This window comes from Epinephelus fuscoguttatus, linkage group LG1 (assembly GCF_011397635.1).
Source record: "Epinephelus fuscoguttatus linkage group LG1, E.fuscoguttatus.final_Chr_v1".
Lineage (NCBI taxonomy): Eukaryota > Metazoa > Chordata > Actinopteri > Perciformes > Serranidae > Epinephelus > Epinephelus fuscoguttatus.
This window is the reverse complement of record NC_064752.1, coordinates 23,422,057-23,439,157: the sequence shown is the minus strand read 5'-3', so window position 1 is coordinate 23,439,157 and position 17,101 is coordinate 23,422,057. Positions and strand designations below refer to the sequence as shown.

At 39.2% G+C, this 17,101-nt stretch overlaps 1 protein-coding gene across 1 annotated transcript; it reads right to left on the bottom strand.

The window, feature by feature from the left end:
- Window positions 1-15: 15 nt before the first annotated feature.
- edem1 (ER degradation enhancer, mannosidase alpha-like 1) lies at window positions 16-13,555 on the bottom strand. Its single transcript, XM_049576533.1, has 12 exons — window positions 12,948-13,555; window positions 10,263-10,335; window positions 9,560-9,663; window positions 8,404-8,575; window positions 8,073-8,256; window positions 7,753-7,927; window positions 5,426-5,546; window positions 5,173-5,343; window positions 5,024-5,097; window positions 4,841-4,937; window positions 2,458-2,643; window positions 16-2,317 (listed from the first exon to the last, which is right to left on the bottom strand). The coding sequence occupies exons 1-12, from the start codon at window positions 13,415-13,417 to the stop codon at window positions 2,228-2,230; spliced, it is 1,917 nt and encodes a 638-aa protein (XP_049432490.1). The 5' UTR covers window positions 13,418-13,555; the 3' UTR covers window positions 16-2,227.
- Between the last annotated feature and the right edge of the window lie 3,546 nt (window positions 13,556-17,101).

Genomic DNA, 17,101 nt, shown 5'->3' with positions numbered 1-17,101 from the left:
AACACAGCTCCTGTCTTGTTCATAATATGTCATTTATTAATTTCACAGGATATTTCACGTTCCATTTCTGGCATTATGAAACCACTCATGTTGAGAATTTAACAGCCTTTACCAGTAATTTCAGACTGATTAAAGGAACAGTTCAACATTTCGGGAAATTGCTGTCTTGCCAAAAGATAGACAAGGAGATCGATACCACTCTTATGCCTGAAGGGGAAATACGAAGCTACAGCTAGAAGCCAGTTAGCATAGCTTAGCACAAAGACAGCGGACAGAGGTAAACAGCTAGCCTGGCTCTGCCCATGTACAAAATTTACCTACGAGCATCTCTACAGTTCACATTAAGAGGTTACATCTTGTTCAATTTCAGCTAGCTGTACCCCTATTTTCTGTCTTTGTGCTAAACTAACCTAATCAGCTGCTGTTGGTAGCTTTATGTTTACTATATGCAGCCAATGTCACCAAATTTGCAATATGAGATCGATTTCTAGCGAATTAATTGGGATGTTTTGAACTCATCAAAACTAACACCATACTCCTGACCACTTTATAAGCACGCAAGGGTCCTGCAGGACTGCAATTTTCGAGTGACAAACATTTGTGATCTGCTGCACTCATATTTGGGAAATGGCTTCAAGTAATATCAATCTTTAACTCTCAGCATCAAGTGAACAAGCATATTTCCCAAAATGTAATACAATTTCTTCAAAGATAATCTGAGACAAAGCGCTGAAGTGATGTCAGCCAATTTGAAAACTCAGAGTTATCATTTCTATGGCCTAAAGCAGTTCAGACAACACTTGAGAATACGAACAGCTGTCTCCCGAAGCCAAAGAAGATGCCGATGCTGTGATGTCATGGAGCCGTGCAGCCTGAAGCTCTGCTGAGCTTTACAGACACTTGGGATGTTTGGTAAAAAGAGGAGACACCTCGGTTAAACTGTACATGAATCCAACATCACAGTCAAGGAGACACCACACACAGTTTGTGTCTGTGTGGAACAATAACGTGTATTCACAGTACGACTGTACTTAAGTTCAGTGTGGTTATTCTTTGACCGCACATAACCAAGTTGGAAGATTTGCAATATAAATACCTAAGACTATCCTAAGACATTGTAGGCAACATTTTAAGAAAGTTTTATTTTTTTATGAAAGAATTAATTGATATTTGTTTTTCTTTTAAACCCTGAGTTCTCACCACATGACAATAATAGGTATGATGATGTGCAAGTATGTGACAGAGAAACAGAAAAGAAACTGCAAATGGCAACTTCCATCAACTCTTAACAAGAATAAACTACGCAGGAGAGTCTGTGTATTAAATACGTCAGACAGAAAAATGATGGAAAACAAACGTTTTTGCTCATTGACATTAAAAAAATATACTTTATGGCTTGTTTCGTTATGTCTAAAAAAAAAACAGGAGCTCAATGTCATGATCAGTGTAAAACTGTACATACACATGGAATGACATCTATTGTGCAATATTGACAGTGGCCTCAAAAGAAACAAATACTTGACTATGTTATCCACAGCTAATATGCACTGTACAGTTTCCAGAAAGACCGAGAAAAAATAAAGGCACTTTAAAACAGCGAGAGCCTGAGCCTCTGTCTCACTGTCATCAACTGTTAATATGGAGCCCTTGTTTAAAAGCACTGATCTAGTCGAGTGAATCAACTGCAGAGAGGCACTAATCATCATGTTTATACAGAGGCAAGTGTTTTTATAGGCAATACATTGTACATATGTGTGGCTAGATGGCACTGTTCCCATAAACACAATATGATTCACAGCTCAGCTGTAATTTCAAATAAGCATACACACAAAAAACACACATTGGTACACTCACACCTGAACCAACACCTTAACAGACAGAAACACACCAGCGATTCTAAAATCCACTCACACAGTCTCAATTTGTCACCGGGCAATAAGTACTGGAGCACAACTACTCGTTTTCCAGAGGAAAAGTTGTTCACCTTAGTTGACCACATGCTCACCCATCAAAGAGCGAAAACAGCCACACACACGTTTAATTAATACAGCAAGCAATCAAGCTGCTTTCTCAGGTTTCCTTTAGTGTCAGTTTCCTGTCTGGATCCTGAGCAGCAGAGCAGACGGGACAAGGATTTTGACCGACAGTGGATCCACATCTGCACCTGAGGGGTGTGTGTACTGAAGGTCTGTTGTTCATGTCAATATCACCACATGCATCCTCTTACTCAGAAAAGTCCCACCATGTGATCGATCTGCCTCATGTAGACGCTCTTTAATGGCAGAGTGTACCGTCGCTCCTCAGGAATCCTGTCACACTGTGAGAGAGAGAAAAGGCACAAAGAATGTATATGAAGGCGATGTAAGTGAATTTTAAGAAAATCGATTTTGAGAAATATTATCACGCTGTAAGTAGCACATGAAAATGGTGAACAGTGAGCAAGGACGAAAGCCTTACGTTGCTGTCGTTGCTCGGTGGTGGCCTGTTGTTTGGCTCTCGTGCTGCCAGCACTCCCTCTTCACAAGGAGACAAGTCATTCCACTGTTTCTCCCTGAAACGCTCATCTATAGGCACAACGTGGCCCTCTGTCGTGAAGATGTACTTGTTATCGGATTTGTGAAGTGGGTTGTCCTCATCAAACAGCTGCAATGCAAGAGACATTTTTTGTGTATATGACAGTGTGGAGAGAGTTGAGCCAAAAGTGGTTCTGAATTGGGAATGTGCCTAATGACTGATTTCTCTGACATTTAGATGGAAGTTCCCCAAAACAAATTTAAGACTGCACTGACCTCTTCCAGTTCACATCACTCATCAAAACTTATCTTTTCAAAATGTCTTTAAATGTGTGAATGATGTGTGTATTTTATGTGTTCTATTTTATAATTGTTTTAACTAATGCAAAGTGTCTTTGAGTACCATGAAAAGCACTCTATAAATAAAATGTATTATTATTATTATTAAAATAGTCTACTAGTCCTAAAAGTGAGAAAAACACTCAGAAAAGTCAAAATTGAGCACAATTTAAAGTATAAATAAAAATATATTGCCTATATGAGCCATTCGAAATTACTTTTTTCAAATCGTATTTTAAATAAAGCTGAAATGTGTGGCACTTTGCGCAGTGGTTTATGAACACTCTGCATTATCCTACATAACAAAACAACAACTCACTAACTAAAAGCTAACAATAACATTTATTTAAAATAATATTATTTAAGAGAATTAATCTTTAGGAAACGTGCCTGATTATTAAAAAGGCATTTTCATTGAGGAAACAAAATGACATAAAATAATGATCATTTTAATAACAAGTTTTTCAGACTAGTATTTCTGGTGGCAACGAGCAAAGGATGCATCCAGTCAACCAATCGCGTACATCCCTAGTCTGAATTGTATTCTGACAATGGCTGTGTGACACTGACAAAATCAGATGAGATTATATTTTTGATTGAGTATCTTGACATATTAATAATGTGACGACATTTAAAGGGGATCTAATGATGTTTCTAAGAGACACTAACAATCAGTTTGCTGCTTTTATCTGTTTTATGTCATTGTAAATGAAATATGTCTGGGTTTGCAGCTGCTGCTTGAAAAAAGTAATTTGAGAATGCAACATTAAGTTCTTGGAAAAATAACTGAGCTCCTAAGAGTGAATGCAGTGATTGAAAAAAAAAATCCATCACTTAATCTGTGAAAACTAAACATTCATTTCAGCAGTGATTTACAACATGATAATGGAGTGAAATTAGGTTACAGTGAACACTTTGCTCAGCTTGAACAGTCTGCTATAGGAAATTGTGGGATAGGTGGGAATAACGTATCAGCCTCTCATTTCCTTCTGTGTAATAGATGTTAGGAAATGCATTATCAGACACGACATAGACAACACAGAACATCCCAGATTTTATCAAACTTGTGCTCTGCTCATGTAAATCAAAGAGCTGAGTACGATTCTGAAATGTATTATCTGTAAAGATCCTTGCAGTTTTTATTGGGACTGCCCTCCAAAGCAAGAGTCTTAGATTCTTAAAAATCTAAGTTACTGAATAAACTTCTCTGCCTTGCAAGAAAATGCATATTTTTTTAAATTGGATCCAAGAAAAAAACATCTATTGGCAACACAATTGGTACAAAGAAATCTTCAGGGTATTCCCCATGGAAAGACTCAGTTCCAAAAAGGGAAATGAGAGCAGCATCATATACGTATGTATGGCAGCCACTGATAAATCACTTTCCAACTGCAGTGATTTTACTCAAAGAGGAAGCAGCACAGTGGATTGGGAAGATGCAGGGGCCCTTCTACAATTCACTCAATGAATGATTTGCATGTTTAAAAGTGTATTAGCAACAGTGTGTGTGCATAATATGTGTCTTTTTCTGATTAATATATGTGTCTAACATCTGACTTTTTAATGTAACAGGAAAGGTTACATTCAGCAGTCACACCCAGGTCAAATGCCTCTGCAGTAGTCACAGGTATTTATTAGCTCCAGCTCTAATCTGCATTGATGGAAACACCCTGCTGTGTGCGCTAATTTTAGCCTGTTTACCAGCAAGAAGCAATGACGCGTCACAACAAAATACCATCCATCTCCGCCCAAGCAGCACTTAAACATCATTTGAAAGAGAGGCTAAATAAGTAAGAGATATATAAAAGGAAGTAACCTCCATGAAGTTGTCACAGGGCTCCAAGCTGCTTTCTACTGATTACTACCCTGTTTTCTGGCCAGTCCATGACACTGAACATGACACACCAAAAAACCCACACATACAGCATTCTTTCACATTCACATATGTAACATAACTTTATATCTGACGTGCTAAGGCTGTAACTTACCAGGTAAAGATATTTGCATGTCTCACTGAGGAAGAAGCTCTCCATGCGATCCTCTTTGGATTTGTCCACGACATGGTGGAGAGTGGCGTACCCACATCTGCAAGTGACACAGATGAGTTTAGAGTAGGGACATCAAAGCTCTGTGAACCTTTCAATAAAAAGTATATTTCACATGTTCCTCACCTGACTTTGGCATTTTTCTCAAGGCTCTGAAGAATATCCATTCCAACATGCAAATAGAAAGGATTTTTGGTCGCCTGTGGGAAGAAAAGTAACTCTTGAGTAAAAGATAACGAACCACCAGCAGCCATGTTGTGTTAGCAGGTCGGTACCTGGTACAGCAGATAGGTTGACTCCACCAGCTCTGGCCTTAAGGGGTAGAAGAGCACATCAGGAGCCTGGAGCTGCCAGTTGTATCTCTCTGGCAGAGCCCCAAAGCGCTTCCAGATGGCATAGTAGAAGGCGTGCAGGCAAATTGCATTATCTACATCCCCATTCAGCACCTAGTGCACAACACCCCACTTTAGTTGAACACATATTTTACACTCGTATTTTAAATCTGTCACAACATGCACATAATCTGACCTGCAGCCCAGGGAAGAAGGCCTGGAGGGAGTCAATCCAGGTGTTCATTATCTCACCGCTGAACATGTTCACATTAACATAGAGAGGCGGGTCACCCTCCCCTTCATTACACGACTCTCTCCTGGAAAAACACAGAGACAGAAGAGGGTTCACAATATGTCATATGACTAAATACATGTTCACACTACAGGACTTAATGCTCAATGTCTAATTTTTTCCCTTTGCCTGGACTGTTCACATTCACATTTCACCCATATCTGACATCAGTGTGAATGGATCTCTGCCCTGAAACATCTCATATGCAACCAATAACATCATACACATGCACTTTGGAACGACAACAAGAAAGATCACGTTTGCAAGACAGGCATTTGGGAAGAAATTAATGACATAGCGGTACAAGTGTTCATTTTACGAATGATTTGCTGCTGAGGTCAATCTGTCATATGTTGAGGATGAGGGTTAGAAAAGAGGGAGAGAGGTGTGCGTGCAATAGAAGTGGGGCTGCGATGTGGAAGATTTCACACAGAAACCATTACTCCAAAACTTAAGCAATGCTCAGGACTACATTCCAAGATCCCTGTCGGTGCCTAACAACAAGACTGTCCCCATCAGAAAGTGTCTAGCAACGTTCTTCAGTTTCAACAGACTGCTCTCACACTATCTGCACATGCACAGTGAAATCTGTTGTTTAAAAAACACATAAATTCCAATATGACTGTTCTGACAGCAGCTGCATGGTGATAATGATAATAATAACTGTATTTGTAGTGCACTTCTCGAGCTGAAAGCACAAAGGTAAGGAAAATACAAAACAAAAATGAAACTAATAAAACATAAGCATATACATATGCCTATACCAACATATATACCTGTAAGCATGCATACATATACACATGGCTGCAAATACACACACTCCCATACACACAATAAGTCTTATCAACTTTCAGGGAAGGCCAATATGTAAAAGTAAGTTTTCCGATGAGCTTTAAAGATGTGAATGGAGTCAGCTGATCTGATGCTCAATGGGAGGCTGTTCCAAAGCTGAGACGTGAGAAATGAAAAGGCTTGATCGCCCTTTTTCTTTAACCTGGACTCTGGAACAGTTAGAAGACCCAGACTAGCAGACTTGAGGGGCCTGTTTGGATGTTACAGTTTGAGAAGCTCAGTTATATGGTCACAGCTGATGTGTGATGTGCAAGTGTCATACTGGGCTTTTAGTTTGTGATTTACTGCTGTACAGTTAGGGGTTTCTTATATTTTACTGATGTCTATTTTAAATTCAGTGTTGGAACGACCCCTCATGAATACTGTTTCGTTTTACCTGCATTACTGTTGTATGTTTCCTGAGATGACAATTAAAGTCAATTAAAGATTTGGATTTGATTTGATTATATACTCCTATGCCAGATCATTGAGGGCCTTACATGTGATTAAAAGTACTTTAAAATGGATTCTGAAAGAGACTGGAAGCCAGCGCAGGGAGGCAAAAATAGGTGTGATGTGTGAGGAACATTCTGGAAGTCTAGCTGCTGAATTTTGAACAATTTGGCGCTGGTGTGTAAAGCGATTGTTTCGGCAGGTGAACAAGGCATTAAGGTAACCAAGGAAGGAGGATATAAGAGCATGTATGATTTTCTCTGTGTTATTAAAAGGACAGAAGTGACCTAATGTGGAGATATTTCTCAGATGATCAGATATATGTATAAGATTTAAGACCACACATGAAAGTGGCCCTGATCAGATTGAAAATAAAAGTCATATTTCTGTGTCCACACTACTCACTACTACTAGAAATGATATCTGTGTCACATGAGAACAAAAAAAATGTTTAGGCCACATTTGCTTGTAATGTGAACAAAGCCAAAGTCTGAGTATGTTTGCTCTATTTATATCATAATCCTAATTATATGTTTGTATATTTTCATATAAAAGCAGCCACAGTGCTCCTGACATTCTCCTGCTGTTTGACACTGACCAGCTGAAGGTCTTGTCTCTTACTTGAAGGCTATTTATCAGCAGTTGCTAAGGTGAAACAAAGTGTTGCGTTCCTGTGTGACTACATGTGAGTGCAGATGTTCCACCAGACATCTCATGACATCCTCAAGTCTCAGCTAGCTTTCCACATCCCTCCATAAGAAACACAATACTGTTAAACACGTCGGCAGTTTTAATTCCTCTTTTATTGGCCAATCCCGGAGAGAGATTGGTTTACATAGCTGCAACAGTTTCCCTGTTTCAGGTGCAGCTTCATGTGAAGCTCCCTAAAGCCACCAAAACACCCAGAGTGCACGCACTGTGTCACATTCTTTCAGTGTGGGACTCACCCTCTCCTCATGTGGTTCTGAATGCTCTCGTAAGCAGCTTGGAACATCCTGTAGTCCTCCTTCTCACCAAAAAGGATGTACGATTTCAGCAAATACTCATAGAAGGAGTCCATACCGGCTCCAAGACCACTCTGCTTGCCCACCCACTGGCCTGTTTGGATGTTTACTACATTCCCTGGAGAGGGAGAAACAGGTATCAGAGAAAAATGCTTTAAATGCTATGATGATTGTCGGTATTGCGTTTATATGTTGTGGACTTGAAGGGACAGTTCACCCTAGAAATCTTCTTACACGTGGTAAAGCTACACAGCTTTACTTACCTAACAGACCGGTTTCGTTGCTCCTCAAGTTCCACAGAGCTCTGACAGCTCGTCTGGCCACCCACTCAAATGTGGAATCTCCAATCAAGCGGCTCAAAATCCCAAACTCCACCAGCAGGGACCCGGCTCCTGCGGTACACGTCTCATTGATGCTATCAGCAGGAACTCCAGTCTTTAGGTTCACCTGCATTTCAGGTACAAATCAATAAAGATGCTAAGTCATGCAACTTCCATAACTACTTTAAGCAGAGCTATGACAGTTTGAAACCCTTGTCTGTATTTTAGCAGGACTCTTGTATAGTGAACCTCTAATTCTAACAGTCTCACTCACCCTGGGGTAAGGAATGCCTGTGCTGGTGTTCTCAAAGGCCGGCAGTAAGCGGACAGCCAAGTCATGAGCCAAGTGAAGCAGCTCATTATCGTAACCGTCAAAGCTGACCTTGCCGAATGGATGTTTTGGGTCTGTCAGCAGGATGTGAGATGAGATAAGGCTTCCCAGGATCCTTCAAAAGATGAGAGAAATATTCATCTGGGGTTCAACACAGAGACTGATTGTGAAAAAAATCGGGCAAAAAAAAAAATGTCAAACATGTCACATGTCAAACTGTTTATTACTATGGACCTCATGGAAACAGCCCGTCAATTTGAAACTGTCATCTTTGGCCAGCATTATTTATTAATTCAGAAACAATTAAAAAGTCCAATTAGGTTAGGGCTACACACCTAATCATAAAATGATCACAATCAAGATTTTGGGTTTTGCAATTAAACTTTGATGAGTTTATTTGAAGTGTTTTTAGAGTGTAGATATTTGAAGCAATTCTATTCATGTGACAATAGGCCTGTCATAAAAACTGCTTTTGCTGGACGATATAATGTCCCAGAAATATTTACCATAAACGATATTATTGTCGTTTTAAGATCTTTTTTTATGTTTACTACTGATATAATGATACTGTAATAGCATTTCAATGCAATTACACATTTTAAAAGCACAGACACTTGAATTGGTAATCAAAAACTATGAGCCTTGATGTTATCTTTACTTCACATGGTTCGCTCAGTTTGGACACTGCGGAAAAAAAACGTCCAACTCTTACAACAGTCGGGAAAACCCTGCAGTTTATTGCAGGATCATGTTGGCTAAAATATTAGCGACAATCTTCATAAATGTGAAACAACAACGACAAAAAAATGCAAGTTAACACAACAGCATTACCGCACAATATATGAACATGACAATAATTTATGGCGACCTCGATAAGTCAGTAATGTAGCTATCATGACAGGGCGAGGCCAAAGTATAAGTTTACTGAGTGCATAAAGAAAGTAAAAGCACATTCAGTAAAGCAGTTTAAGGGTTTTTGAGAAAGTCTCACATAATTTGTGTATTGAAATGTTCCATATTTTAAATAATTCAGAAATTTAGAGAATGTCGCCCAAAATATCACTCATGTAAAGTTCTTCTTGTGTAGCGACATTTGTACCTGATGTTTGCCTCGAAAACTTGCACAGTGGAGTCCTTGTCAAAAGATACAGTATCTATAACCAGCTTGACAGCTCTCTGGAACTCTGTCACATTGCCGAGCACCTGCAGAGAAACACCACATTACGTAACCACAGTTTACTCTATCAACAAGCTCATTTGGCATTTACACTGAGAGGCTTCCATGTATTTGACTCAAATTATATTCTTCCCATTATAGATAGAAACTATTGTAAAGAAGCTCTGAAGCCATCCAGTTACAACTTCACAAAATAGTCTGGTGCGTGTTCGTTTGTGTGCAGAAGTGATTTTGGTGTCTCAGGAGACACCCTGGACTGACACAGGCAGTTGAGAAACTCTGCTCCACCTGACTCCATGTCACAGGAAGTGTTAAGTTTGGCAGAAAACACCCAACTTACAACACAGGAAATGCTAACCACTGTTCCACTTTGCCACTGTGCCACTGCATACAGTACAAAACGCTGCTTTTGCAAAACAGGTGCTGTTAAAGTCATGAGGAGAAAAAACAACATTTTCTACCTCACAAAATGGATCAAGTTGCTTTCTAATCTTACAGTGGGTAACATGTTTTAATAAATTCTGCACAGATTCTTTTCTTTTTAACTCTTAGAGAAGTTTCTAAACTCTGCTGAGTTTGCAGGACATTATGCGACATAAAGACACAGTAACTGAGTATAACTTACCAGTAGGGTGTCTAAGGTGTCAATCAGTGTAAGGGAGTAGTTCCCCAAAACGTCATTTATGTTGATGTTCGACCTGAAGTTAAAGCAGTGAAAAAGACTTGGTGTCAGACAAGTGAAATCGCACCTTTTAAATCCAACAACATTGTGCAGTGAGGGCAAAATCTTATCTTAGCAGATGGGATGGAGAGAAGAACAGAAACACCACATTTAAAATATATGTAAATTGTAATTAGCATCATGAGTAGAGGGTTTCCTTCCTGAATTATCTGACATCACACCGCAAACACTTCAGGACTCCTGAGAGACTATTAAAGCAACAGCCACAGCTGATGTGAAGACAATAGGTGGTTATTCCCCTCACAAACAGGCTAAGACTGCAACTAACAATTATCTTCATTATCAGTTTATCTAATGATTATGTTCTCTATTCATTAAATGTTGGGCATTTTTGTTTGGAAAGCAAATCATCAAAATAACTGATGATAAATGTTCTGATGATCTAATATTGATATATTATTCTAGCTCCAGCACAGGCATCATTATTTTGTTGTAACTCTGTGTCTCTCATGTGGCAGGGCAATTTCATTTCTACTCAAAAATGTTGCACATTTCCATCAAGTGACTGAAAAGAATGTTGATGGGTAACATTGCTGACATCACAGCTGCAGATAATGAGGATTTATTTCATCATTCACATAATAATAATAATACATTTTATTTATAAGCGCCTTTCAGAACACTCAAGGACACTGTACACAGCAATAAAATAAAACAATAAAAACACAGATTCATATTTTAACTGAAAACCTCTCTGTCCTGCTGCATCTAAAGAAGAGTTTGGAAACTACCTGCATGGTCAGATACCACAATGGCTGAGCACAAAATATGTTTTCCTGTAATTAATATACAGACTTGCTTTTATGTAAGGTCAAATTTGCTTCTGTTAAAACAATAATCTAATATATCTTAACCTCAGTTATCTTATTTTTGGTCTATTACACACTTCATGCAAATACTGCATGAGTGTCACATTGTACGCTTGTACTCTAAACGTCTAAATTAACAGTACAGGGAGGGAAATCTTATAGCTGACATACTGTAGTGTAATCCTACTCTTTCTGTTTCAATGTTCAGCACAGGGGAATAACATGCACAGGTGTTTCAGCTACACTGAAAGACGAAGCATCTGTGCGTTTTACTCCCCTGAGCGAGACATAAAACTGGGGACCTGGGTATGCAACACTGGGTAACACTTCTCTTGCATGTTCAATTTCCTTCTCTCTTTTCATTCCTGGTTGAGTGTGATGTTGGTTAACCAAGTAGTTAATCGACAAATATTCAATAAATCATTCAAGCCATTTTGAGTCTTTTTATTTTTTAACAAAAATGACACATAATAACTGGCTCCAGCTTATCAAATTTGAACATTTCCTGGCAGTTTTAGACTTTTGCAATTAAAAAAAAACAGATTATCCATGGGGTTTTGATTGTGCACACAAGTAATTTGAAGATGTCACCCATAAAGCTCCAACGACTGGTGGACTCAAAGACAATGAATCGCCAACTATTTTGGTAGTTGATTGATTGTTTAAGTCATTTTTCAGGCAAAACTGTCAAACATTTGCTGGTTCCAGCTTCTTAAATGTGAGGATTTGCTGCTTTTTTTAATTCATTTTTGATCGTTAATGAGGCGTCTTTAGATTTTGGACTGCTGGTTGGACAGAAAAAGCAAAGTGAAGTCGTCACTTTGGGCTCTAGGAAAGTGTTTGAGCATTTTTAATTTTTTTTTTTGAAATTATATGGACTAAATTATTCATTCATAATGATATAATTATAATAAATAAAATAAAAAAGAATAAGAAACAAATATAGTATAATAAAATAAAATATCTTAAAATATAATAAATACAAATAAAATATTTTAAAAAATAGAATAAATAAAAATATAATAAAATAAAATAATAATAAAGAATCATATAATTATAATCATATTTATTTATAATGATACTTTATAATAAAATAAAATAATAATAAAGAATCATATAATTATAATCATATATTTATTTATAATGATTCATCCTGAAAATAATCGCCGCCTTACTCAATACTGAAAATAATTGTTAGTTGCAGTCCTTCCTACCTGGGGCTGTGGGAAAATGAGATAGACATTTCTTTTTACTATTTCCTGACATTTAATAGACCAAACAATCAACTAAAGCAACTATATTAATAATGGAATTATGTTTATATTATATTTTTTCTACCTTCATAAGATTTCATATTTCCATGAGGTTTCACTATCCAAATATCAAATGCATGATGTGATGAAGACATTCAGCACTCCCTTAATGTGACAGAGCCCCCCTGGACCCTCATCAAGGCTCCTTCAGTGGTACCTGGATCCCAGTTTTGGACCTTGTGTTGTGTCTTATGCAAAGGTGCCTGAAACAGTGAGCAGCAGCGGGCAGCACTGTCATCAGTAGGATTACACTACAGGCTAATATGATTACAAAGTACATGCAAATAGAGTCTGCAGAGGACAGTTAGGATGCAACTGTCTGTCATGCAGCCTGGGTGTGCTGTGCAGTTCAGGGTGCCACTCCACTGACAGCACAACAAATAACACTCTTGTTTCATAGAAAGCATTAACCTGCAGGTGCAGGTAGTCAGCTTTGAATGACTCACGGGTTTTGCACGTCTGGTCCCCTCCCCTCACAGTCAATGGGATTCAGCTCGTCCTCGGGAAAGGCATGTTTCATGTAATTGTCATACCCGAAATAAAACATTTCCTTCGCCATGTCCTTCATTTTGGCTTTCAGGGTATCTGGGAAGGAGCTGTATCTCCGCACGTACTCGTCCTTGTTGCCATCGAAGAAGCTCAGGTAGGATCTCCTGTGGGACCCCTCTCCCACCTTCGCACAGGTGGTCGCCACCTCCTCATGTCTGTGGCCGTGTATTCGCTGAGACCACGAGTTAGCCCTCGGGTCGGTCCCTTTTTCGTCCCTGAATAACAAGTCTAATTTGTGCAAACTGAAACTGAGTGGGAAGTTGAACCCGCAGCTAACGTTAGGTCCCAGTCCGAAAGCTAGCCACAGCACACAGCTGAGGGACAGTCTCAATACGACCAGACCAACTACTATTGACCTCCATTGCATCTTTGCCCCGGCTCGGTCTTTAAACGCATAATTTAAGTCCACACACGTCCGACGGGTGAACGAATGTGAATCCCTCTGTTTGTCAGGCTAAACTACAAGCACACAGGTTGTGGCGATTCCGCCCCGTACGCTTCCTGTCAACAGACCAGCCCCTCCCAGATCCTGAGCTGTGATTGGTGCTTCTCTTGTGTCGTCACGCTACATAACGAAGCAGACTCGTCCTGTGATTGGTCGAAGAGCTGTCAATCTCCGGGTTGCGTTTCGTGGCAGTCCTGACGTGTCTTAACTCAACTTCTGCTCCAATAGAAAACAGCCACAAAAGTGAGACGTTCAGGGGCACAGAGTTTTAAAACACAAACATGGTTTGGCAAGGTTCAAATCCTCACACTTAGTTCAGAAATAAAGTAGATATGTTAATTCTTATTTTTAATTTGGATCCCCACTAAGGTAACAGCTACTCTTCCTGGGGTCTACACACAACAAAATATAGCATAACAACACATAATCTATAACACATATTTAGACAAGATCAATCTCTCAAAACAGATTCTGCAATGTACATTGTAGAGGAAAAAAAAATTTCTTTTTTTTTTTACCGATGGATTTCCAGATTGAGACAAGATAAGATAAGGAAGACTTTAAATCCCACAACAGGGAGCAGCGCAAGAGTCAGTAGCAAGAGATGGGAAAAGAAAAAGTGATAGCATGCCAAAAAAATGGATTAAAATATTACAAAAATATAACTGAAGTAAAATTAATTAGAAAAAAACATAAAATCTCTAAGCCCTATTTACACCTTTCAGTATACAGATATTGGATGTCCATGGTAAAAAGTTGCACAGGATAACTAAAATACACACATGGTGCATCGTATATTTACTGTAAAGCTACAGAAATATAGCCTATAGTGTTGCACATTAAGTGGTAAAGGGGGGAAGAGAGGGGATGACATGCAGCAAGGGGCTACAGGCTGCGGCAAGGACAGTGCCTTTGTATGTGGGATGCCTGCCCCACCCACTAAGCCACTAGGCACCCCTGAATATATGATTATCAGTAATGAGAATATGTGTTTATAACCTGAGGGTAGAAATAGTTCAGATTAGCTGTTGTGGGGGTGATGGAGACAGAGACAACAAATGTTATGCTATGATATGCTGTGTTGTTGATAAATCTGTCTGCTGTTTGAATGAAGGACCTGTGGTAGTGCTCTGTCTTGTACTGTGGGTGTCACAGTCTGTTACTGAAGGAGCTGGTTAAGGGGGTGAGAGAGGTGCAGTCCATGATTGATGTCAGCTTGGCTTACATCCTCCTCTCACCCACCTCCTCTATGGAATCAAGAGGGCAGTCAAAGACAAAGCCAGCCCACCTAACCAGTTTGTTTAGTCTTTGTCTGTTCGTCTCCATGCCTCCAGCTCCCAGCAGACCACTGTGTAGATGTTTGCACATGCAACAACAGCGTCCTGCCCACTCTAAAGGATGTCAGTCTCATCAGCAAGTAGAGATAACTTTGGCCATTTTTGTACATGGTGTCTGTGTTGGTTGAGCTCACACTAGCTGACCTCCCTGTATTCCTGTTTGTTCCCTTCTGATACACATCCATCAGCTGCCGTATCATCAGAGATTTTCTAGAGGTGACAGATGTCCGTGTTATGTCTGAAGTTTGATGTGTACAGATGTACATGAGTACAGTACCCTGTGGTCCACATGCTGTAAACCATCACATTAGACACACAGTTATGAAGCCTTACATTCTGGGGTCTGTTGGTGAGGTAGTTGATGGGCCACACAGCCAGGCAGCAGTCCACTCCTGCTCTCTCCAGCTTCCCCCTTAGCAGTGCTGGCTGTACTGCAAAAAACATGACCCTTGCAGCGCTCCTAGTGTTTTCAAGGTGTCATTAATTTATCTGTATAATTAGAAATATTGGCAAATAAAATATTGGCTTACTGATAAGACCCCTAAGAGTTTAAGTGCTGGCTTTATTGACAGTTAATGAATAATTTATCAAAGCTGTATTGATCAGTTTAGGCCAGTATGGTCAAATGTAATGTAATTTAGTACATTTACTCAAGTACTTTGGGCTATCTAACAACAAATGTGAGGTACTTTTTGTCCTCATGCCACTTGAAACTGCTACTTCACTTCATCTCAGAGAGAAATATTGTGATTTTACTCCCCTAAATTTGTCTGACAGCTTTAGGTACTTTACAAATTCAAATTCTTACACACAAAACATACATAAAGCGTTTATAAAGTATGATGGTCTGTAACATATTAATCTACTCAACAGTTTATACAAGCACAGCCAAAACAATAAGTAAATGTCATATATTTAATGAGTGTGGCTCTCGTTTAGGACCCAAATCTGCTGAATAAATATATCACTAGGTGGCTTACCACCTCAGAGAAACATTTTAAATCCTTTTCACAGCAGATACTTTGACTTGTCATAGCAGGAAAATACCAAGTGGATCGAATTTCCTTTAAGACGGCTCACTTCCGCCAAGTGTTCCTGTAAGCTGTGACTGTGAGCCAGCATGCACAACATAAAGACAGGAGCTCACCTGAATGGAATGCATTTATTTTTCCATGTCATCTATTCTTAGTGCTTTTTCCTGCCATGACAAGCCAGAGTATCTGCTGTGAAAAGGGTCTATTACACGAGGCCACCAGGCTCCATACAGAAGAGTCAATCAAGTACAGTATTGACAAGAGGTCTAATAAGGCCAATCAGAGACACCTGCACCTCGGGGTCCCCCAGGAGGAGCCGGAGAGTGTTGCTGGGGAGAGGGACATCTGGAATACTTTGCTCAGCCTGTTGCCCCAGTGATAAGCAGTAGAAAATGGATGGATGGAGAAACACCCGTGTTGATGTGTCTTGGGTCTTTAAAAATTCATTTTAAAATACTGGATGAAATGCACGTGTGTAGCCTGCACACACTTTAGTGACTTTACTGTTGTACTTTCATAATGCATTACTTTTATATAATGGTATTGCTACTAATGGCTTTGCAGACTGGAGTTAAAAAGGCAAAACACAAGTAGGAAATAATGCATTTCCATATGTAAAGTTAATATATCTCATAGCATACTCATCACCACATGTATACACAACACTGAAATGGACCTTTCCACAGAATGAAGAATTAATTTCTTTTAAGAAGTGCAGTTGAATGTCAGTTTTTAATGGGATTTTTAAAGACCCATGCTACACCTGCACAGGTGTTGTCACTTTGCCTGATTAGACCTCCTGTCAGGAATGTATAAGTGTTTTTAAATTCACATATTGCATGTCAATTTTTTGCTCACTTGTAATTTAGTTGCCATTTGTGTAGAGTGACCTGGATTAGTAAGAAAAGTTATACAATAGCATTGGTCAGCTTAAACAATATTTTAATAGTTTTAGGGGACGTACTGGTGCAGCAACAAGTCTGGGACAAAATTCTTTGTAATATAAAGCTTCAAACTGTTACTAACGTGTTGTTTAAACACTCTGAGCAATGTACTCTGTACAGCCTGTGCTTGACTGACTCTCCTGTAAGCTTTGCTGCACCTGTTATTAGTACATAGAGGTAACCTGAGGTAATGCCCTACATTCCTTCCACTGAGCAGTGGTGCTTATTTTCAATATTGCCGTATAAATATAGACAAGTTTACTCTTCTATATGGAATAACCCTCAAGTACA